The sequence below is a fragment of the Phragmites australis genome, chromosome 1 (assembly GCF_958298935.1).
Source record: "Phragmites australis chromosome 1, lpPhrAust1.1, whole genome shotgun sequence".
NCBI classification, from domain to species: Eukaryota; Viridiplantae; Streptophyta; class Magnoliopsida; order Poales; family Poaceae; genus Phragmites; species Phragmites australis.
In genome coordinates, this window is record NC_084921.1 from 52473498 (window position 1) to 52495861 (window position 22364).

At 50.1% G+C, this 22364-nt stretch overlaps 2 protein-coding genes across 2 annotated transcripts; both read right to left on the reverse strand.

Moving 5' to 3' along the window:
* Nucleotides 1-1603: 1603 nt before the first annotated feature.
* LOC133926879 (fructose-bisphosphate aldolase, cytoplasmic isozyme-like) lies at nt 1604-3891 on the reverse strand. The gene is made up of 2 exons (XM_062373027.1): nt 3727-3891; nt 1604-2890 (listed from the first exon to the last, which is right to left on the reverse strand). Exons 1-2 carry the CDS (start codon nt 3752-3754, stop codon nt 1842-1844), a joined length of 1077 nt encoding a protein of 358 aa, XP_062229011.1. The 5' UTR covers nt 3755-3891; the 3' UTR covers nt 1604-1841.
* A 3007-nt stretch (nt 3892-6898) lies between these two features.
* Nucleotides 6899-12213, reverse strand: LOC133926885 (uncharacterized). Its single transcript, XM_062373038.1, has 14 exons — nt 11918-12213; nt 11272-11327; nt 11002-11176; nt 10821-10922; nt 10649-10720; nt 10114-10230; nt 9956-10033; nt 9169-9231; nt 8979-9075; nt 8713-8791; nt 7988-8196; nt 7727-7872; nt 7494-7616; nt 6899-7356 (listed from the first exon to the last, which is right to left on the reverse strand). Exons 1-14 carry the CDS (start codon nt 12005-12007, stop codon nt 7210-7212), a joined length of 1554 nt encoding a protein of 517 aa, XP_062229022.1. The 5' UTR covers nt 12008-12213; the 3' UTR covers nt 6899-7209.
* Nucleotides 12214-22364: the final 10151 nt, after the last annotated feature.

Below are 22364 nucleotides of genomic sequence, written 5' to 3' on the forward strand. Positions count from 1 at the left end.
ACATTGTGGTTAGAAAAATGTATCTACAAACCTTGGACTGGTAAGACATATTATCGAATCATACTGCAAAGAGAACAAGAAAAAATCAAACCACAAGTTTTGCTTAAGTGCAACAGCTACACGCGAACATCAACAAAATGGTGAACAGAAAATTTCTAAGTGAATTAACACACTCACATGTTGGTGAATTAACCACTACCACATATGAGAAACTGCACACTGTAAAATTCAAACTAACCAAATTTGCAACTCACAGACCAAAACTGCTAATACTAAGCTGTGAGCACCAGGTACCACCACTACAACCTTCCAAAAAAGATTATGGGAATTGACAATGGAACTACTACAAATTAACTAAGCAGAGCATGAATAGGTGATTACAATTAGCATCAGCCTCTCCCCTAACCTCCCCTCACTCCCTATGTCACCAGAATGGTAAATAAGAGAACTCATAGCAGCAGGATTCCCGGTAGCAAAGCATCTCTGCTCCTTCCCCAAATGCATTCCTCTCGCTCCAAAGGAAATTGAAAGGGAAACACAACGAGATCAGATCATATATGAACCGGGTGAACAAAATCTCCATTGGAGCCTGGCACATGATGAGAAAAAATTAGCAGAGGAGAAATACCAGGACAGAAGAAAGGGGTCGATGGAGTGAGCCCGTGGTGCGGATGGAGACTTTTGTCGTCGTCGTGAGTCTCAGCAAGAGATCTGCAACCAAAGAATCGGCCGCGACTCTACGCGCGGACGCTTTCCACCTTCGCCACGATGAAACCCTAGCCTCAAAATGCACATGAACAAAAAGAAGACCTAAAACAAATCTCCATTGGAGCCTGCCAGAGGAAGCAAAAGGAGCCCCTCCACTCTGTCATCGGCTCCGATTCCGCCCCACATGCCGCCGTACCAGAGTTGCTGGACGATGCATAGTTGCTGGGTGTGTGAACGAGGCAGAGTTCTCGGTGCTTCATCTGATCTCAAGAGCTTGGAGGGCTTCTAGTTGAGACAGAGAGAACTGAGGGACTGCAGGAACAGGACAGAAAAAGTGCGCTCCTCTTTTCTCGTCCGATTAAATCTGACGGCACCCAGCGGCGTGCGGGCATGCACACTCGAAAATTAGATTTTACCAAAAAAATAAGTACACCCAAAAGACCTTCAACATAAAAAAGGAGCACGGACAGCAGCGACACATCTGATAAAGTAGATCCAACGAGGGCATCAGGCAGAACTTTCTGCTGCACCGTGATATTCAGAAACCAAAACGGCAAGACATTGAGAACCGTGGCTACCAGCAAGCATATGAAGTAGTACTAGTGAAAGAATAGATTCCTAACATTGCACCATCTAATCAATTTGTTCACGAGAATAGATGGCCTAATTTGCCCAGGAGAATAGATGGCCTATATATATATATATATATATATATATATATATAAATAAAACAGAGATATCAGAGCAAGACGACTGGCTGCACACCGGCCTACTCAGCAGATAGATAGATAGATATCTATATACATATATATCCAGCATTACAGGAGAGATAGAAGACCAGAGAACAAAAGGTGGCTGCAAGATTTACCATCGACAGGGCAAGAATAAAAGGACATTAACACCGAAAAAACTTGTATGCTGATATAAAAAGTAATTAACCATCGTCCACAAGGGAAGCATAAGTTCCGGATTATTAAAACCAAGTTTTGACGTCATAAGACTCTGACGAGCAAAGTTCCGGATTATTAAAACCAAGTTTTGACGTCAGAAGACTCTGACGAGCAAACCACACTCGGCAACCTAATACTCGTAGGCAGGAGGTCCAAAACGGAGAGGCAACACGGAGAGGCAGATCAGTACTTGTAGTCCTTCACGTGGAGGCTCTCCGAGACACCCTCGCCGGCGGCGGCGTCACCCTTGTATGTGCCGAGGGTAGCCTCGGAGTTAGCCTTGCACCTGGTGAGGAAGGCCGCCCTTGCCTTCTCGATGTTCTCCACCTTGCCAGCCCAGGCCTTGAGGGTGCTCGCCTGAAGGGCACGGCCGAAGGAGAAGGACAGAGACCACGGCTTCTTGGTCTTGAGCTTGTTCATGGCGTTTAGGTTCAGGGTAGCCTCCTCCTCGCTCTGTCCACCGGAGAGGAAGACAACGGCCGGCACGGCAGCAGGGACGGTCCTCTGAAGGGTACGGACGGTGTACTCAGCAATGACCTCATGGCTCACCTTCTTGGAGTCAGAACCAGGGGTAACCATGTTGGGCTTCAGGAGGGAACCCTCAAGGAGAACATGGTGCTCGTTGAGAGCCTTGTAGCAGGCAGCAAGGACCGTCTCTGTGACATATGCACAGCGCTCAATGTCATGAGACCCATCAATAAGTATCTCAGGCTCAACAATGGGCACCAGACCGTTCTCCTGGCAGATGATGGCATAACGAGCCAAACCCTGAGCATTCAGGTCAATGGCAAGCTGTGATGGCTCGTTAGGGCCAATCTTGAGGACAGCACGCCACTTGGCAAAGCGGGCACCAGCCGCGTAGTACTTGGCACAGCGCTTGCCAAGGTCATCATGGCCTTGGGTGGTGGTCTCCTTGTCAGTGCCAGCAACCTCAATGGTACCCTTGTCCACCTTGATACCGGGGAGGACACCACCCTCGTTGAGGACATCGACGAAGGGCTTACCATCCTTGGTCTTCTGGTACAGGGTCTCCTCAAAGAGGATCACACCACTGATGTACTGGAGGGCACCAGGGCAGCAGAAGAGGAGCTCACGGAGGGCACGGCGGTTCTCCTCGATGTTCTCAACATTGATGCTGGAAAGGCGCTTGCCAATGGTGCCAGTGGACTCATCAGCAGCAAGGATACCCTTGCCAGGGGTGCCAATGTAGGCAGCGTTCTTGATGAGCTCGTCTGTAAAATAACCAGCACAGATGATTAGCTAAAAAGCAGCTCAAATTGGCAACAACCAATACACGCGTGTCAATCAAACTAGAACACATGTCGCACCAAATAACCTAATTATATGGGATAACACTGCATTATTCGAAACAACCGTGTCACATAAACATCATGATCAAGAAAAAATAGCTTGAGATTATATAAGCACATGATATCACCAAGAGAACTTATGAAAACGATCTATGGATCTACTAATATATATGCAACTTTGCATAGCACTATTACAGAAGAAAGCCATGATGCAACAGGAAAGTATATGGATTTAACAATCTGGTAGCATCACTTGAGACCAATACTAAAAGCTACCCCGTTATGTCACTAGTGCATGCTGGCAAGACAGCATGAAAAATTACTATCCACCATAAACCAACATAATCTGATCCCAACTCCCAAACTCTTCTGGAAACAACCTAGCCCCCAAAACTAAGAAGATACGGACCACTAAGCATCACATAATGTATGGATCTAAATAAAAATTAGCAAATTTACCACCTGCTCCAACTCCAAAACCCTTTCGACAACCACCAAACCCCTAAAAGCTAAGCATATAGGCACCACCAAGCATACCACCCTGTACGGATCTATAAATTTTCCACAAATCCTACACCTGAACGGATCTAACAAAACGCAACGAATCATTAGCATATTCATCTAACACAGATGGATCTGAGGGCACCAACTACCAACAGCAAACAACTAACAGATCTACGCACGACCGAACAGAACCGCAGGCAGATCAAAAAATAACAAGCAGGAGGGGAACGGCAGGAGGAGACGATGGATCGTACCCTTGTACTTGCCGCAGTAGGCCGACATGGTCGATGCTCCCGGGAGGCAAGGAGAATTGCAAGGGAGGTTGGGGGAGAATGGTTAGGCAGGGGGAGGCGGCTGTGGAGGAATAGGGCCGCGAGGGGGAACGGTATTTAAAGGAGGGGTTCAGGCGTGGACGATGGGAAAGAGACGGGATCCCGATCTGGGTGCGCCACCCGGGAGCGGGACCGAACCGTGTGCGCCTCAGTGTGACACACCTGGTTTCATGTGTATTTTCATCGGAGCCCTTGGTTTTGTGTCCAACTGCTCTTTTGTTTCTTTTTTTTCCCATAGGTGTGTCCCGTTTTGCATCGTCTTTGTGTATCCCGCCGTATTTTATTTTTGGTTGTCGTGGAGAGATATCCAGCCAAATTGTATTGTGCTATCTAAGTTTTTTCTAAATCAGCTAGATGAGTAGTCAAACTAACATTACATTCTAACAAGATTGACAAATAATACCGATAGTAGTAATGTAAATACATTATGTGCTACGGTGTCTAACCTATAGATCAATTACTTATTTATAAGAGTACAATTAAAATGAGTATGCATTCAATATTATTTATCTATTAATATGTGACAATCTACTCATATATTATTATATTTTTAAATAAAATCGTAATAAATTTTGTTATAACACCAAACATTCGGATATTCGAACTGATACTCACTATTATGTATCTTTTTTTAATTCAAAATTAAACACAATAGTATTAAATAATATCGGATTCAGATATCAATCATCTTTAAGTTAGTTCACAAGTCTTAGATGGACAGACGAGCGAGCAGAAAATATTCATTCAGTTTTCACCCTTCCTACCCCACAAACGCGTCCGATCCGCCGAGGCGATGCCGGGCGCTGCTGCGGGTCCGAGCGTCACACCTGCGCCCGTATGCCCACCGCGAGGACCCCGCCGATCCGGGGGCGGCGCGCGTCGCGGTTTCGAGCGTCCGCGGACGTAGGAAACCGTCGGTCGCAAGTGGTTTCCGACGGGCGTCCACCTAAACCTGGCTGCTGATCTCCCGTTTCGGCTCGCGGCTGCGCCTCGGTTTTCGCCCGTCCGCTTCCCGCGATCCACACGCACGGGCACGGTTCCCTCCGCTCCATCCAGCTCCCACCCAAATTTGGCTTCCATCTCTCGTCCTCTGCTTCCAGCTTCCTCCCGCGTTCACGGCTCCGAGCTCCTCTCTGGTTCACCGCGCTCACGTGCTCGTTTCCTCGTGAGCCCGCTTCATTATTGGCGATGGCTGCGCGGAGCCACGGAGTACTCCGTGCACAGCGGATTACGGCCGCAGCACGACGTCGGTTCGCCCAGAGCGTTCCAGAGGCTGGATGACCGGCCAGGTGGACGCCGCAAACGTTGTGCGCTGGTGGCGGCGTCGCTGTGCCTGCGCCTGACCGGACTGGAACGGACCTGCTGGACCGTCTCGCAAGTGCGACACGGCAGCTAGCTCCTCGGTCACGACTTCACGTGCTGTGACATATACCAGCATTCGGTTCACCGACCGCCATCGCGACTTCCTTTTTTAAAGGAAAAAAGAAAAGAAAACCATTGCAGCTTCCACTTCCAGAGTTGGGTTTTCAGGAAATTTCAGATGTACTATCAAACCATCACAGGTTCAAAATTGTTTCATCTATACTATCAAAACCAACTCTCACCCTCACAGAAGTTGAACTTCGTTTTTTGGATGAAACTACCCTCCCATTCGTTCTTCGCCGTTGTTTCCCGTCGCTGCCTCCATCTCCATCTCCAGTCCTGCCACCGCCACTCGCTCGAGCCGTGAGCCCGCAAATCGGGTCACCGAATCCATTCACCCCGCTGCCGCCAAGGCCAGCTCTCAGGTCGCCGCCGTCGAATCGGCTCTCGACAAGCCACTGTCGCCACTGACCAGATGTCGAACTGGTCTAGCAGAAAACCGCCCATCAGATACTAAACAAGTTCATCAGAAAGCCACTGACTAGAAGACGCCCGGTCGGCTCCCAGTCCAGCCGCTCAATTTAGCTGATGCTTGCACGTGAATGGAAGCATTTGTACAGAGTTTTTTCGGCAACATTTGTACTGAGTTTTTTTTACGTATGTGAATCGAATTGGCATATTCCATCAGCAAGAATGTGAGCAAAATACATAATTCAAAAATGCGTGAGGGTATTCCTCGCCGAAGAAGGCTATTATATGTGTCGCGGTTTGGGTCAATGTGCAAGAGTATTCCGGGCAATACAAGAAAATGAAACGGGAAAGCGGAATGGCAAATCACAGTTGCTAAGTGTCAGTCGAGTACAATCTCACTGAGCCGGTCTAGATTCGAGGCTTTCCATACTCTTAATGAAATCTCAGTGGCATCCTCCCGTGGTACTCATTTTTTTAATGCCAAGTCACGGTTGGTGGTATGAATGAAAGAATTTTGAAGTTGTGATGATATGGATGGAGGGGGGACTTTTTGATCATAATATTGGGTACTAAGCATAGTTTAATGGTACGGATGAAATTTCCTTTATGCACGAGTGTGCGATGGCTGCGCTATGCGTGAACCGGAAAAGGTGAGGGCGTTATATTTTTACGAGACAGCCGGCTTAGGTGACTGGCTGGCTTCTATATATTTTCGGTCTTCCACGATTCACATCGGTGCCACACCGGCCTTGAAACGGATGCTGGTAATCTGGTCTCTCCGGAAACGAGCTCGATACATCAGTTTGACAGACTTCGAGTTGAAAATACCATCAATGATTGGGGCAGCAGTAGATGTTTCTAATGAGAACCGTCCTGGAAGACATGATCAATTCTTCCTTTGCCTCCCAGCATTTTAAATGGAAACAGCAACAAGAAATTGAAACACCGGGACTTAGAATTTCATTACACAAAAGCAGATGCCAATTCAACTAGTTGTTCTTTTCCCCAGATTAAATATTTAAATGGATCCATCAGGCCTCCAGGATGTAAAGAAAGGCTGCTTGTACAGATATATCATGCCAACTTAATTCAACCTCGCAGAAAAAATGTCAAGTAAGTTTCAACCTTTCAAGTGAATTAAATATTGAGCAATAATGCTTGTATGCGCTGTCAGGCTCCAAACATTTGACCTAACATAATTTTGTCAAATTGCAATGAGAATTAAGTAGCATCATCATAGAATCACGCCCACTCTGAATAACCAACAGCAATGGTTCATCAAATAGCACATTCCTCCGTTCACCAAACAAAGGAACGAAGTCTATGAACCACGAGACCTTCAGACCAATATGGAGCATGTCACTTCTTCAATCAGGTTGTTACATATCTATAATGTTACGAGAACTATGAGGTGCAAACCTTTTAAGTGGTGTCACTTGAACACCACAAAATTCAATATGAATGAACCTAACAATCAATAAACAATCAAAGAAGAGAAAAAGAAGAGATGAAAACAGGAGTGTACAACAAGAAGCCCTGCAAAATTGAGGGCTGAATTCCCGGTTGCCCTTCCTAGATATCGTACTTCTTTGGCTGATGCCATTGCGCTAATGTTCTTGACAGGTAACCAAGCAATGATTTATTATCAGGGTATGTCCTCTTGCCATAGAGATGCTTCCCTCCAAGATCAGTATACTTCGAACTATTCTCTCTTTCGATCTGCACAACAATTAAAATGAGATGTATAGGTAAGCTGGAACATCAAGGGTCATTTTGCTACGTGAACTTTCTCCAAGTATTAAAAAGGCAAATGGCTTATCATCAAAGGAAAAGTGCACAGAATATGTTGCATGTACCTTGCTTATTTTTCCATCTCTCAAGTAGTACCTGATACCAGACCAATTAATTGATTGGGAGAAATGAGACCTGACTGCAGATATGGGATAGAGGAAATTGTCTACCAACACAGCAATGAACACCTGAAATTGAAGTCCAGCCAAAATAAGGTTACTAAATATGTTATCACTTGCCATAGGGGAATAAAACTGAGTCACTGAAAGTTAATTGGTCTACTGGAAGGGACACTTACAAGCCCCCAGTTGAATGAACCAAGAGATACTTTTGGTCCTTCGGGAGACAACATATTGCATAGTTGAATTTCCACCTTTGTCAAATTCCACATTGAAACAAGTTCTGCGAGAGTGCATATGAACAACAAGCCCACTAGTTTCAAACCTGAAATAGCATGCCACAAGATGACAAAAGTGGGATGAGATATTTTGACAACAGGCAAATAGAGGATTGTACAATCAATGAAGTGAGAGAAGGAGCGAGGAGAGAGCGAACTGACCACAAGATGAATCAGATGCTTCCTTTACAATTTCGCTGTATGGTGCTCGCAGAGCAGTCACTACATGCACCAAAGCCATAATATAGGGCAAAACAAATCCCCAAGACAAATAGCAATGTGACGTAAATAATGCGCGGTTCATCATCCAATTGACATTCGATACATATGATTCAAGAACAAAAGTTTGTTTCCTGAGGTAATTCCAGTATCTACACGAAAACCAAACATGTATATGCAGAATGTGATATTAGTCAAGATACATACATTTCTTCTCATAAGCTTATTTGCAGAGTAAATTAAAGAAACCCCAAGTACTGTGGCACAAGTAGTAGAAACCCATAGTATATTACAAAGTGGAAACATAACCCCAGGCGGGTATTTTAGTCTAGAGCCCTAGACGCTGCACAAAGCTACAGGTAAGGCAAGAGTCCCCCTGCCATTGGCACACCTACGCCATCTCTAGCTGCTGCATCCATTGTGGCGCACCAGAAGCCAGAACTGTGCCACCGCCATATATGAGGTATTACGGGTCACTTACCACTACACATTTCAGCACTTTACTCGTTGTGGCTCTTGTTGGGTCTCATCTCTAGCCTACCCCAACTTGCTCAGGACATAAAGCTTTGTTGTTGTTGTGACACAATGTATGAGGCTTACATAATTTACTCTTTCTTTAATTGAGCACAAATAAGATGCATATCTTTCCTATGCAAAATTTGCAGTACCTGGAGAAACTAAGATCACTTGCAAGAGGGTGTGGAAACACAGCAACAGGAGGTGAAGATATGAGCCTTTTGTGCTGTCCTGTGAAAGATACACTTAAATTCTTAAACACAAATTCTATGTGATCAAAATGCATATGCTGAGAGCACAAAAAAAATGATATGAACAAAGTTAAAAGCCTCAAATAGAAAAAGGTTTGAACATCATAAGCAGCACTTGTATACTGCCTTTAAGCATAGAGACGTAACTCCTTGCAAAGAAGAATTACCTGCTATTGCAGCCAGTGTCATATCATCTGAGTAACCACCGTCTCTTAATCCACTGACAACACCATATTGGTCTTGCCGAAAATCATCAGCATGCATCTAAAATAAAGCTGTGTTAGCAACACTACAAACACTCAAAGTTTATATGGAGCAAGTATAGAGAGATTTTGCTCATTAGGAACTAGATTATACCATCATACAACCACCCCACAAGAAGAAAGTCTTCCCACCAGTTGCAAATCCAATTGAGCACGGCTGTAGTATGGTTATTATCAGTAAATAGCAAGGCAAATAAACGGGAAAAAACAGTGAACACACACAGATACAGAACTACATAATAGCTAACGAGTACTTAAAAAAGAATGACAAGGTAAGATATGCTAACGAAGAGACGTCATGCAGCTAATAGAAATAGCACTGTTGTTATGCAAACCTATAATTCACAAAAAATCACATCAATGACCAAAGGAAGAGAAGCAAAACACTACGAAAGGGCCAGATACTGTTTCATTACAGAATACAGAATGATGGTGAGAATTCTCAATGGTTGTCATAGTCCAAACTCATGTTGCTTAGAATGTATTTTGGTGGCACAATAGGTACTGTGCTTAGCAGATAACATGATTAGACCAATAACGTGATTGAACTTTTTTTAAAAAGAGTGAGGCCTTTGGTGGAAGAAAATACTAAAGAAAAAAAAATCAAAGATCTCAAGTTATCAGTAGAAGCAATTGGATGTCAACTACAAATCATCAGAAAACTTCTGCCAGATAGAAGAAGAGGTTAGTAAAGAAATTGTATATGGGCAAGGCAGTGTCTTAGTGACTTAGAATAAACAACTTAATCTACAGGATACAACTGTGCATGATGTGAATTCTAGCTTAACTTTCTTGTATTTAATGATAGCAAACACCCATAACATATGGTTCTGATTGAATAACTTTGCAGGACATTAAATTTTAATGAGAAATCAACATACCATATGATATTCATATATGCAATAGCTACCCAAACTTCCAGAAGGTAAGTCAAGGGGGTATCCAGTTTGGATAAATATCTGCCAGCCACAAAGGAATACAAATGTTAACACAGAGAGGGTGATAGAAGAAGGGAGGAGTGGTTCAAGGAAAAGCAGACCTCAGGATTCTTCTCCATTTCTTTTGTGAGAGCTCCAATCGTCCCAGGATGCAGCCTCACATCATCGTCAAGAAACAAGACATATTTGCTATCCTTGTGCATATTTTCAACACCAATCTGTTTCAATTTGATAATACATGAGCAAAACTCCACTATCCTGTCACTTTAACCTTTTGGGGCATTTTTGGTAAAAAGAAAACAAGACCAAGAGATGATTGAAATTTGTGGCATTTAAGTTCCTCTTCAATACCATCATCCTCATGCCCACAAGGTATACAACTATAGCACTTACAGCTTATCATCTTTTGAGATTCTTTGGATAATCAAAGAAGTGAAGAATGAATGGTATGTAAAATGCAGAAAAGCATATTGGCACAGAAGAGAAACATAATAGAATGGACAGCTCAAATGCATGCACATTCAACAACTCTATTCCGTGCACTAGGCACTTCTAGAAGCATGAGCCAACAAATTTGCCTAATGTGAAAGGATAATGGGATACACATCGAGCATGAGAACGATGTCCTTTACGTACTAATTGATTGTGAATTTTCTGGCTACAAGTTGTTGAGAACCCAGCCACAACCACCTTTGCCTCCAGATTATCCTGAAAATTTTATCATCCAATAAGGTTACAAACTTACAATAGATGAAGAGAGGTTGACGAATATCATGACCATCAATTACTTATGAGGTAATCCACCTACCTTGTACTCTGCCATCAAACGGGAAACGGCATGATAAGCCGGGTCATCTGTGCTCTCTACTACAAACAGGAATTCCAGTGGCCCCCCATAAAGAGAAGTAATCTGTGCTTTTATCGATGTTAAAAGCATATAACAATTGAAAACATAAACAGCATTTGTCATAAATATTTTCCAGTTGAACCTGAGTTCTCCAATTTTGCAAATTATGCTCGCCAAAGCCCTTCAAAGGCATAATTACAGAGACCCTAGGTAAATTCTCCTGAAAGGAGTGCTCAAGCTCATCTATGTCGTCACAAAGAAATGCAAAACTATTTCCATCTACAAGTTTGCGCCTCATGTTCCTTATAACCTTTTTTCTGGTAAGAAAACATAGATTGTAAAGGAAAATCAGGTGCTACACTGTTTCCAGCCTTGTCAAGTAAAATTTTAATCACAAATTTCATTTCTTTACCTGACAAATGAAGCATACGCCCATCCAGCAGCAAGTACTAAACAGATCGCACACCCCTACATAAATGGGACATCGCATTATAAACAAGAAGCAAGATATAGTAAGAAAAAATGTCAATAAATGGAAAGCACCAAGAAGATATATGATGGCAGGTACTTAGCTTCAGAAGAAAAACTTAAAAAGGCCAAAACTTTAAAGAGACTACAGGATTTATACAATGTCATATCCTCGTGGACATTCAAAATGGATCGGAAAAGTCAAATAGCCTACAATTGGTAGCAAGTAGCGCATATAAAAGGAGTAAGACAAATTGAGATCGACAACGAATATGGAAACATCTGTCGGCTTCTCAAACGTAGAAATCAAATTTGCCCATCACCATCTCCCAGTTACAACAATCCAAAAGCACAGTTAACAGGTCTCCCACTGTGAAACTTTACAACCTCACAACACAGTTGCGCCGTCACAACCTCACTTTTAATTTCCAACTGGTGGGAGAACTCTCCGCCGGCGGGCCAAAATTACTCCTCGAAAGGTACCAATAGAAACAACAACAAAACTTTGCGCTCTTCCGCAGCTTCCAAACAATACCGCGCCGCCGCCCACAATCCAACCATAATGCGGGGCGCAGGGGCGAGGGGCTCACCTGGATCTGGACCACGATGGCGAGGATGCTGCAGAAGGCGCGGCTCGCGGCGGCCAGCGCCGCATCGGCTGCGGCTTCCATCGCCGCCATTGCCCACGGCGCCCCCCTCCCTCCTTCGGGCCCCTCCCGAAGCTTCTAGATGCTCCTGGAGAGGGGGAGGCGGAGCGAGAGGCCGCGGTTTCTCGCTGGATCTCCCGGGCGCGGAGGGCCTGACCTGAGCGGTAAGAAGAAGGAAGAGGAGGAGGAAATCGAAGCTAGGGTCTCGTGGGAAATTTGTATGTGCTGCCTCGTGTGTGTGTGTGGGGGGGGGGGTGATCTTGGGCTGGCTGGGTGATCTTTGTGATTAGGGCCACGGCCCTTACTCCCAAAATGCTTCTGTCCACCCTGCTCCGCATTTCTTATATTAGGGCCGCTACACGTACCAAAATGTGTACTCTCTCTGTTTACAAATACTTAATAACTTTGATTTTTACTATTTACATTACATTTTGGCTAACTCTAGTTTTTCAAATTTTTAGTTGATTGATATAACAAAAGTATCACTTGATATGTTATCAAAAGTAGTTTTATAGCATTATACACTTATACATGTTTGTTTATGTATTTGTAAAAAAATTGATAGTCAAATTTTAAATAGTAAAATTAAAGATGTTAATTATTTATAAACGGAGGGAGTAGTACATTATTTGTCTTGGCATGTTTCCTTATGTGTGACTTAGCCAAAAAAATTTACGATTGCTCTTGGCCTTTGAGGGATTTGTTTTCCCCAACAATGTTCCATATATGTAAGTGTTGAATGAAAGTGATGTATCGTAGTTATGTATTTGTGTTACTTTTATATAACAATAACCATAGTTTTATTTTATGTTAATCTCATATACTTTAATGAATTTTTGAAAATTTATTGTGATTATTTAGTTTTAGTATATGTCGGAGGATTAACTCCTGTCGCAGGGATTCCGAGAGACCCTTTTTAGAGATTCGGCCGGGGGGATGATCCTGAATAAGTTCGTCGAAGAAATGAATGAGAGTAAATACAACGGCCGGTGGTGGGGGTGATCGAACTAGTGCAAAAAGAAGTAAATGCACCAGAATTTAGACAGGTTCGGGCCGCACAGGGGCGTAATACCCTACTCCTGTATGGATGTAATAACTGTCCTGAGGAAGTCCCTCAAGGATGTTGCTGGTTACAAGAATATTGGCCTAACTAAGAGCTTGAGGCTCCTTGTTCTTCGGCAGGGACTATCCCTTGTGCCTTGTGTTCGTCTATGGTTCGGTGTTTGATGCTTGGGTGCTTGCGATCTCTTGTTGGATTGTCCGTCGATTGGGTCGTCGGATGTCCTCCCTTTTCTTCTGTGTGCCGGCTCTTTTTGTACTCGCCGGCTGTGACATGCCCCGAACGGGAAGGAGGGGGGCACAAGTTCCAAGACGCCATGACTGGGAAAGACGTGATCATTTCTTCTGGGTGAAGTGACCGGGGGTGGAAAATGCGTCGCACGCCCGGTCACCTATCACCTTAAACGCCCTGGCAACGGGCGCCGTGGAGAGGGCCCACCGGGAAGCCGCAGAGCAACCCGGCGTGCCCGCCCTGTCTTGTTCCTCTGCCACAGCAGGGCGGTAGACGGAACGCCTTGGTCCTTGCGATGTTATCACGAGACAAGCCGGATGATACGGGACGGGACCCGTGCAATTAATAGCCCACGCCTCTCTACCAAAACATGGCAGGAACTGACACCGCGGCGGGAGCAGTTGGAGATGTCAGGCCACGCACGCTCATTAAATGCGGCCTCGGACCTCTGGCTGATTGACACCTCATCGGTGGGCCCCTCGGGGGCCTTTCTGGGTCGTCGGGGCACCGAGTGCTTGGGGGTACTGTTCACCTCCCCGAGCACTCTCTCCCGAGAATGCCTATCATTGTCCTCAGGGTACCGGGTGCTCGGGGGTACTGTTCACCTCCCCGAGCACTCTCTCCCGAGCACTCTTGCACGAACCTTCAGGGAACCGAGTGCTCGGGGGCCGCCACGTGCAGCCCCGAGCACTATCTCCTGAGCACTCTTGTACGAATCTTCGGGGAACCGAGTGCTCGGGGGCCACCGCACGCAGCCCCGAGCACTCTCTCCCGAAACTTAGCTTTTCTGATCATCGGAGGACTAGGGTGCTCGGGGGTGACCGGGCACCTCCCCGAGCACTTTCTTCCCAGTACTTAGACTCTGTGGATCATCGGGGAACTGGGGTGCTCGGGGACCAGCGACTGTGGCCCCGAGCACCTTCTCTCGGGACTTGAGCTTTTCTCACCCCACAGGAGGGACCTCGCGGGATGGCGCCATGTGGCGGATGGCTGGCCTGGCCTCGGAACTCAGGGACCCTCGGTTCTTGATACACCGATAGTAGCCCCCGGGCCTATTGGCAGGTGATGGCACGGAGACTACGGATGGGCCCTTCATCACGAACGAGGTCGAGGCTGGCATGGACGCCATATGGCAAGCTTTCAAAAGGTGGCCATTCAGATCCGAGCCTTTGGTACGGCCCAACGGGGAGACGAATGGACACGCATCCACACAACTCCCGAAGGGCGTGACAACGGGACAGGCGGCACGCGCGGCTGCCACGCAGATCGAGGAAAATACGCCTGGCAGCCGCTGACACCGCACGACCAGTGGGAGATTCGCCTGGCAGTTGCATCGATCGAGGAAACCGTCCCGCCGAGTGCGCCGTGGCAGGAGACGTTTGAATTCTCTGAGGTATAAAAGGGGGAGGGGAGCGATCCGCCCCCCTCTTTACGCCATCTTGCGATCCTGCTCTTGCTTGCTTCCCGCTCCTGAGCCCTTAGAATCCCTTAGGCGATCAGAGCACTTCTCTCCCTCCACCACCCAGACAACCTCCCCCTCCGACGAGATGCCGAGAGCCGGGGGAAGTCGCCGCGACAGGACTCCGGACAGCGTACTGCCGGAGTCTCGCTTGAGGAGCGAGGAGGCGGCGGAGAGGGCTAGGAAACTGCTGGTCCCCGAGGGCCAGCAGGGGCCCTGAAGGTGACGTCGGCGAGCTTCCCGCCGGCGACGACCGACCCCGGGCGCATCATCTTGTTTACGTCGTTCGTGGCGGCGGGGCTGGTGCCGCCATTTTCAACATTCTTTCTCCAAGTCCTCGAGACCTACGGCGTGCAGTTGGTGCATCTGAGCCCCAACTCAGTCGTCGTGCTGACGGTGTTTGCGCACTTCTGCGAGATGTTCGTGGGAGTGGCACCGTCGGTGACGCTTCTTCGGCACTTCTTCGCCCTACGATTGGCCGGGAAGGAGAGAGGGTACTCCACGGCGGACGTCGCGGGCTGCTGCAACCTTCGGCTGCGGGACAGCATGGGGGAGCGGTACATCCCCCAGGTGCTGCGAAGCAAATGGGAGGAGTGGCGGCGGGACTGTTTCTACGTCGACGTCGACCCCCACGACCGCCTCGCCCTGCCAGAGGTGGCGGCAGAGCCCCAGAAATCGACATGGGAGGCACCGCCGCCGTCGGACGCGAGGTTGGAGCCGATCTTCGAGCGCATCGGTTTCCTGCGCGACGCCGGGCTGACCTCGGTGATGGTGGTGGCGGACTTCCTGCGCCGCCGCCTGGCACCCCTGCGGGAGCGAGCCTGGCCCTGCTGGCTCTACACCGGGCCCGAAGACATCACCCGGACCCAAATCGGCGCAAGCTGGGACCTGGGCCCGGCGGAGCTGAGGGGCATGCTCCGGATGGAGACGAGGGCCCCCGAGGATGACTCGGGAACAAAATATTATTGAATGTAAATTCGTCTGAATTTAACCACTCACTGGACAGCTGTCGGCCTTTCAGCCAACCGATCCAGGAGGGGCGTGCGCTCTGAGCTCGGGGTGCCCGGGGGCTTGGTTCCCTCAGCCGGGGCGCCCGAGCATCAAGGGGCGCGCGAGGAGCCCAGGGTCGGGTGATCTCAACCACTCATGCTTAAGCGGTAGGACCACCCGAGGACCCTTGGGGCCGAGCAGCGACCTAGGCATCGAGGCCCTTGCGGTCGAGTTGCTTTCGCTTTGATTGTCGATCTGTGACTTAAGAGAAAATGGAGAAATTCCTTGTTTGGTGCGCTCTGTTAGTGCGGTACTTGTTATAGACTGCTCTCGTTTTCGACCCGAGACCTCTCGAATACCCAGACTGGCGGACAAGAGCGGACAGAGGCATAACCCAGAGGTTCTATGGTTCGGTGGCGCCCGGGTATGACAGACCAGACCGAGCACCGATAGCCCGCCCCTGGGGCCTAGGCTCCGGACTACTCGAGCAGCTCAAGCAATAGTATTACCCAGAGCGCCCAGGGACTCGGTAGTGCCCGGAGACCTGCCACAACACCAAACAACACAGCCTACCACATCGGACGTAAGTCAGCAGCAACTGCCCGCGCGCATACCGGTCTGGATTCTTTTATCAGCGGGGAAAATGAGAGAGCGAACTTTTCTCGCACAATCGAGTATCTCACCAGACAGATTAAACATACGGAATCCAGAAAAACGGAATTGACACACAATTGCACATTAATATTCATACTGAATTGACAATTTTTTACAAGTTTGGGTGACTTACCCAGCTAGTGGTAGCCCCCGGTCAACTTGGGCGGGGGGGAAGCCCCCGGCCTGGTTGACCTGAGCCGCGAGCATGGCCATCTACGGGTAGAACTTACGCAGGCGCTCGATGTTCCACGGGTTGGGGAGCGGTTGCCCGTCTTCTGCAGCCAGCCTGAAAGAACCTTCTTGCGGGACCCCGATCATGGTGAAGGGACCTTCCCACATAGGGGATAGCTTATTCCTTCTTTCGCGTGACTGGACGCGTCGGAGAACTAGGTCCCTCACCTCGAGAGACCGGGCCCGGACATGGCGCTGATGGTAGCGCCGCAGACTTTGCTGGTAATGAGCCGCCCGGACGGCGGCACGCCGCCGGCGCTCCTCCAAGTAGTCGACGTCATCGCGCCTCTGCTGCTCCTGTTCGCCTTCAGAATAGGCATGCACCCGAGGGGAGCCTAGGGTGAGCTCGGAGGGGAGGACCGCCTCAGCGCCGTACACGAGGAAGAATGGAGTCTCCCCGGTGGCGCGGCTTGGCGTGGTCCGGTTAGCCCATAGCACGGCGGGCAGCTCGTCCACCCATCCCTTTCCGTGCTTTGCGAGCACGTCATAGGTCCGGGTTTTGAGGCCCCTCAGTATCTCCGCATTGGCGCGCTCAACTTGCCCGTTACTCCGAGGATGAGCGACGGAGGCGAAGCAGAGCTTGATGCCGAGGTCTTCGCAGTAGTCCCCGAACAGGGCACTTGTGAACTGGGTGCCGTTGTCGGTGATGATCCGGTTCGGGACACCAAAGCGACTGGTGATGCCGCGGATAAACTGGAGCGCCGTATTCTTGGTCACCTTGATGACTGGGGCCGCCTCCGGCCACTTGGTGAATTTGTCGATGGCGACGTAGAGGTACTCATAGCCCCCGATTGCTCGGGAGAATGGACCCAGAATGTCCAGCCCCCAGACCGCGAAAGGCCATGACAGGGGGATGGTGTGAAGAGCCTGAGCTGGCTGGTGAATCTACTTTGCGTGGACCTTGCAAGCTCTGCAGCGCCGAACCAGCTCGGAAGCATCCTGGAGGGCTGTAGGCCAGTAGAAACCTTACTGGAAGGCCTTCCCGACCAGCGTGCGGAACGATGCATGGCCACCGCACTCGCCCTCGTGGATCTCAGCGAGAAGCTCGCCGCCTTCTGCCCGGGAGATGCATTTCAGGAGAATACCGCATGCGCTACGCTGGTAGAGATCCCCATCTACTATGGCATAGCGTTTGGACTGCCGAGCAACTCTTTCGGCAGACGCCTCATCCCCGGGAAGGAACTTTTCCTTCAAGTACCCTCGGATGTCGTCCATCCACAAGGTATCTTGAGAACGTTCAGCAAGTGCAGCGCACTCGCCGAACGGCGGCACCCTGACGGGGCTTCCCACTGAGGGCACCGCCGGGGTCCCCTGAATTGAGTTCGAGGTTTCCCATTCGTCCTGTTCGACAGGCAGGACGGAAGGCCGTGTGAGTCTTTCTTCAAAGACTCCGGCAGGGACGCGCGCACGGGAGGAGGCCAGGCGGGAGAGCTCGTCGGCCAGAGCATTATCGCGGCGAGGGATGTGCCGCAGCTCCAGGCCATCGAAGCGCTTCTCCAGCTTCCTAACTGCTGCCACGTACGCCGCCATTTGAGAATCCATGCACTGGTACTCTTTGGATACCTGGTTGACCACCAGCTGGGAGTCTCCCTTGACCAGGAGGCGACGAATCCCGAGGCCCACCGCGACTCGGAGGTCAGCGACGAGACCTTCATATTCCGCCATGTTGTTGGATGCGCAGAACTGCAGCTGCACGACGTACCGGAGCTCTTCACCCGTTGGGGAGGTGAGAACCACTCCGGCCCCCGTGCCTTTCAGCGAGAGGGAACCGTCAAAGTGCATGATCCAGTACCCGGACGCATCGTGCCCGGGATATGCAGAAATCTCTTCTGGGACGACCTCGGGGACGGGTGTCCATTCCTCCACAAAGTCAGAGAGCGCCTGGCTTTTGATTGCTTGGCGACTGACAAAGTGTAGGTCGAACTCCGCTAGCTCCACCGTCCACTTGACAACACGCTCGGTGCCTTCTCGGTTTCGGAGGATGGGTCTCAGTGGATACGTGGTAACCACCGAGACCTTGTGTGCTTCGAAGTAGTGGCGCAGCTTCCGGGAAGCGATGAGCACGGCGTAGAGTAGCTTCTGAGCCTGGGGGTACCTTGTTTTGGCCTCCCGGAGGACTTCACTGACGAAGTACACCGGTCGTTGTACCCGACGGGCCCGGACCGCTGCCTCACCCTAGGGGCTGTCGCAGCCCCCAGGCTCGGCGGCGTGGTCGGGGTTGACCAGGTGTTCGGGCTCTACTCCCTGGTCGAGAGGAGCCGAGTGCTCGGGCTCGACCCCCTGCTCGGGGGGAGCCGCGAGGACGGGTGAGTGCCCGGGGGCGACCGGGAGCTGGGACCCAGCACCTGGCCCTGCGCACTCGTCGCGCTCCACCACCAGCACCATGCTTACGACCTGAGGAGTGGCCGATACGTAGAGTAGTAGTGGCTCGCCTTCGGATGGAGCCACCAGCACGGGCGGTGAGGTGAGGTACTTCTTCAGATCGCGGAAGGCCTGCTCGGCCTCCGACGTCCAGTCAAAGCGAACGGTCTTCTTCAGAAGCTTGAAGAGGGGAGCCCTCGCTCCCCAAGTTTGGAGATGAAGCGCCCGAGGGCCGCCATGCAGCCGGCGAGACGCTGGACCTCCTTGAGTCGAGCCGGTGGTCGCATCTGCTCGATGGCCCGGATCTTCTCTGGATTGGCCTCGATTCCTCGGCTGGAAACCAGGAAACCGAGAAGCTTGCCCGCGGGTACCCCGAAGACACACTTCTCGGGGTTGAGCTTAAGGCGGGTAGTGCGGAGGCTGTTGAAAGTCTCGGCAAGGTCGTCGAGCAAGGTGACGCGGTCTCGGGATTTGACCATGAGATCGTCGATGTAGGCCTCGACGTTGCGGCCAACCTGCGAATCAAGGGTGATGCGAATTGCGCACTGGAAAGAAGACCCAGCATTGCGCAAACCAAAAGGCATTAACATATAACAATAAGTCCCCACCGGAGTGGTAAAAGCAGTTTTTTCTTCATCCTCTACGGCCATGCGAATCTGGTGATATCCAGAGTTTGCATCTAAAAAACACAAAAGATCAAATTCCGCGGTTGCGTCTACAATCTGATCTATGCGGGGCAAGGGAAAAGGATCTTTAGGGCAAGCCTTATTTAGGTCGGTGTAGTCCACGCACATGCGGAGCTTGCCGTTGGCGTTCGGGACGATAACTGGATTCGCCAGCCACTCGGGGTGGAGAACTTCTCGGATAAATTTGGCGTCAAGGAGCTTGCTGACCTGCTCCCGGATGAACTCCTGGCGCTTAGGCGCCTGCCGCCGGACCTTCTGCTTCACCGGGCGTATGTCCGGGCGCATAGCCAAGTGGTGCTCAATCACCACTCTAGGGATCTCGGGCATGTCGGACGGTTGCCATGCAAACACGTCAGCGTTAGCCCGGAGAAAGGTGACGAGCGCGCTTTCCTATTTGCCATCCAGGTCACCATCGATGCGGATGACCTGGGAGGCGCCTTCGCCCACCACGACCTCCTTCGTAGGAACAGAGGCGTCGGCGGCGAGTCGGGGTTTGGATGAAGAGGGTCCCGGGCCCCCTGTGCAGCCTTCGACCTTGGCCTGGGCTGAGACCAAAGCCATGTACGACTGCTCGGCGCAGGAAACAGCGCCGCCGGAGTCGGCAGTCACGGAGATGGGGCCTGCTGGGCCCGACATCTTGACCGTGAGATACACATAGTGCGCAGCCACCATGAATTTGGCGAGCGCCGGACGCCCGAGGATGGCGTTGTAGGGGAGGGGGAGCTCCGCGACGTCTAAGAGGACGTTTTTCGTGCGGAAGTTGTCCCGACTCCCGAAGGTTACGGGTAGCTCGACCTGCCCGAGGGGCAGGGAGTGCCCGGGTGTCACTTCGCAGAATAGAAGCGACGGCTTTAGGCGCCTGGAGGACACCTGCAGCTTCTCGAAGGCCTCCTTGGAGAGGAGGTTGAGGTCTGCGCCCCCATCGATCAGCACTCTGCCGACCTTGACATTGCAAATGGTGGGGGACACTACCAACGGTAGTCGCCCCACGCCTACAGTACTGGAGGGGTGGTCGGCTATACTGAACGTGATCGAAGCGTCCGACCACCTCAGGGGCCTGGCGGCCTCTTCGCTCGGGGTTGCCGAGCATACCTCGCGCCGCATGGTCTTGATGCCATGCCGCGAGGAAGGCGCGCCTCCGTTGATGAAGGCGACGGTATGCTCGGGTTCCTGGAAGCCGAGCTCAGCGTCGCCGGGGGCGGCCTCAGCATCGCCTCCACCGCGGGACTCATCGCGCTCCCGCCGGCGTTGCTCGATGAGGCCTTTGACCGTACGACACTCTGTGAGATCGTGCCATCTGGTCTGGTGGATGGGGCACCATTTGCCTGGCTCGGGCCCCGCGGGAGCGGGGGCCCTCGCTGGAGCAGGAGCCCGGGCGGGTGTCGGGGCTCTTGCGGGTGCTGGCGCCCTTGCAGGCGCTGGGGCCGTCGCGGGAGCCGGAGCCCTAGGAGAGGCCCTGGCCGGTGCCCTCGCGGGCGCGGGCCGTCTATCGGCGGCCGCCCGTCGTTCTTGCCGGCGGTCGGGCTTTTGCGCCGGCCTATGAGCGGGGCCCTGGGCCGGTTCGACAGGAGCGGCTTCACGCTTTCTTCTCTTTTTCTTTTCCCGCCTGTCGGAGCGGGAAGAACTTGGTTAGTTGGCGGCGGGGCACGGAGCATGCCACGCCCGGGCCTCCGCCGCCTTGGCGCACTTGTCGGCCAGGGCGAAGAGTTCCGCAGTGGTTTCAATTTCGTGCGTACCTAGCTTCTCGAGCATCCACTCGTCGCGGACGCTCTGCCGGAAGGCGACGATGACAGCGTGGGGGGCTATCCGCATTTCTTATATTTGGGCCGCTACACGTACCAAAATGTGTACTCTCTCTGTTTACAAATACTTAACAACTTTGATTTTTACTATTTACATTTTGGCTAACTCTAGTTTTCCAAATATTTAGTTGATTGATATAACAAAAGTATCACTTGATATGGTATCAAAAGTAGTTTTATAGCATTATACACTTATACATGTTTGTTCATGTATTTGTAAAAAAATTGATAGTCAAATTTTAAATAGTAAAATTAAAGATGTTAATTATTTATAAACGGAGGGAGTAGTATATTATTTGTCTTGGCATGTTTCCTTATGTGTGACTTAGCCAAAAAAAATTACGATTGCTCTTGGCCTTGAGGGATTTGTTTTCCCCAACAATGTTCCATATATGTAAGTGTTGAATGAAAGTGATGTATCGTAGTTATGTATTCGTGTTACTTTTATATAACAATAACCATAGTTTTATTTTGTGTTAATCTCATATACTTTAATGAATTTTTGAAAATTTATTGTGGTTATTTAGTTTTAGTATATGTCGGAGGATTAACTCCTGTCGCAGGGATCCCGAGAGACCCCTTTTTAGAGATTCGGCCGGGGGATGATCCTGAATAAGTTCGTCGAGGAAATGAATGAGAGTAAATACAACGGCCGGTGGTGGGGGTGATCGACCTAGTGCAAAAAGAAGTAAATGCACCAGAATTTAGACAGGTTCGGGCCGCACGGGGGCGTAATACCCTACTCCTGTATGGATGTAATAACTGTCCTGAGGAAGTCCCTCAAAGATGTTGCTGGTTACAAGAATATTAGCCTAACTAAGAGCTTGAGGCTCCTTGTTGTTCGGCAGGGATTGTCCCTTGTGCCCTGTGTTCGTCTATGGTTCGGTGTTTGATGCTTGGGTGCTTGCGATCTCTT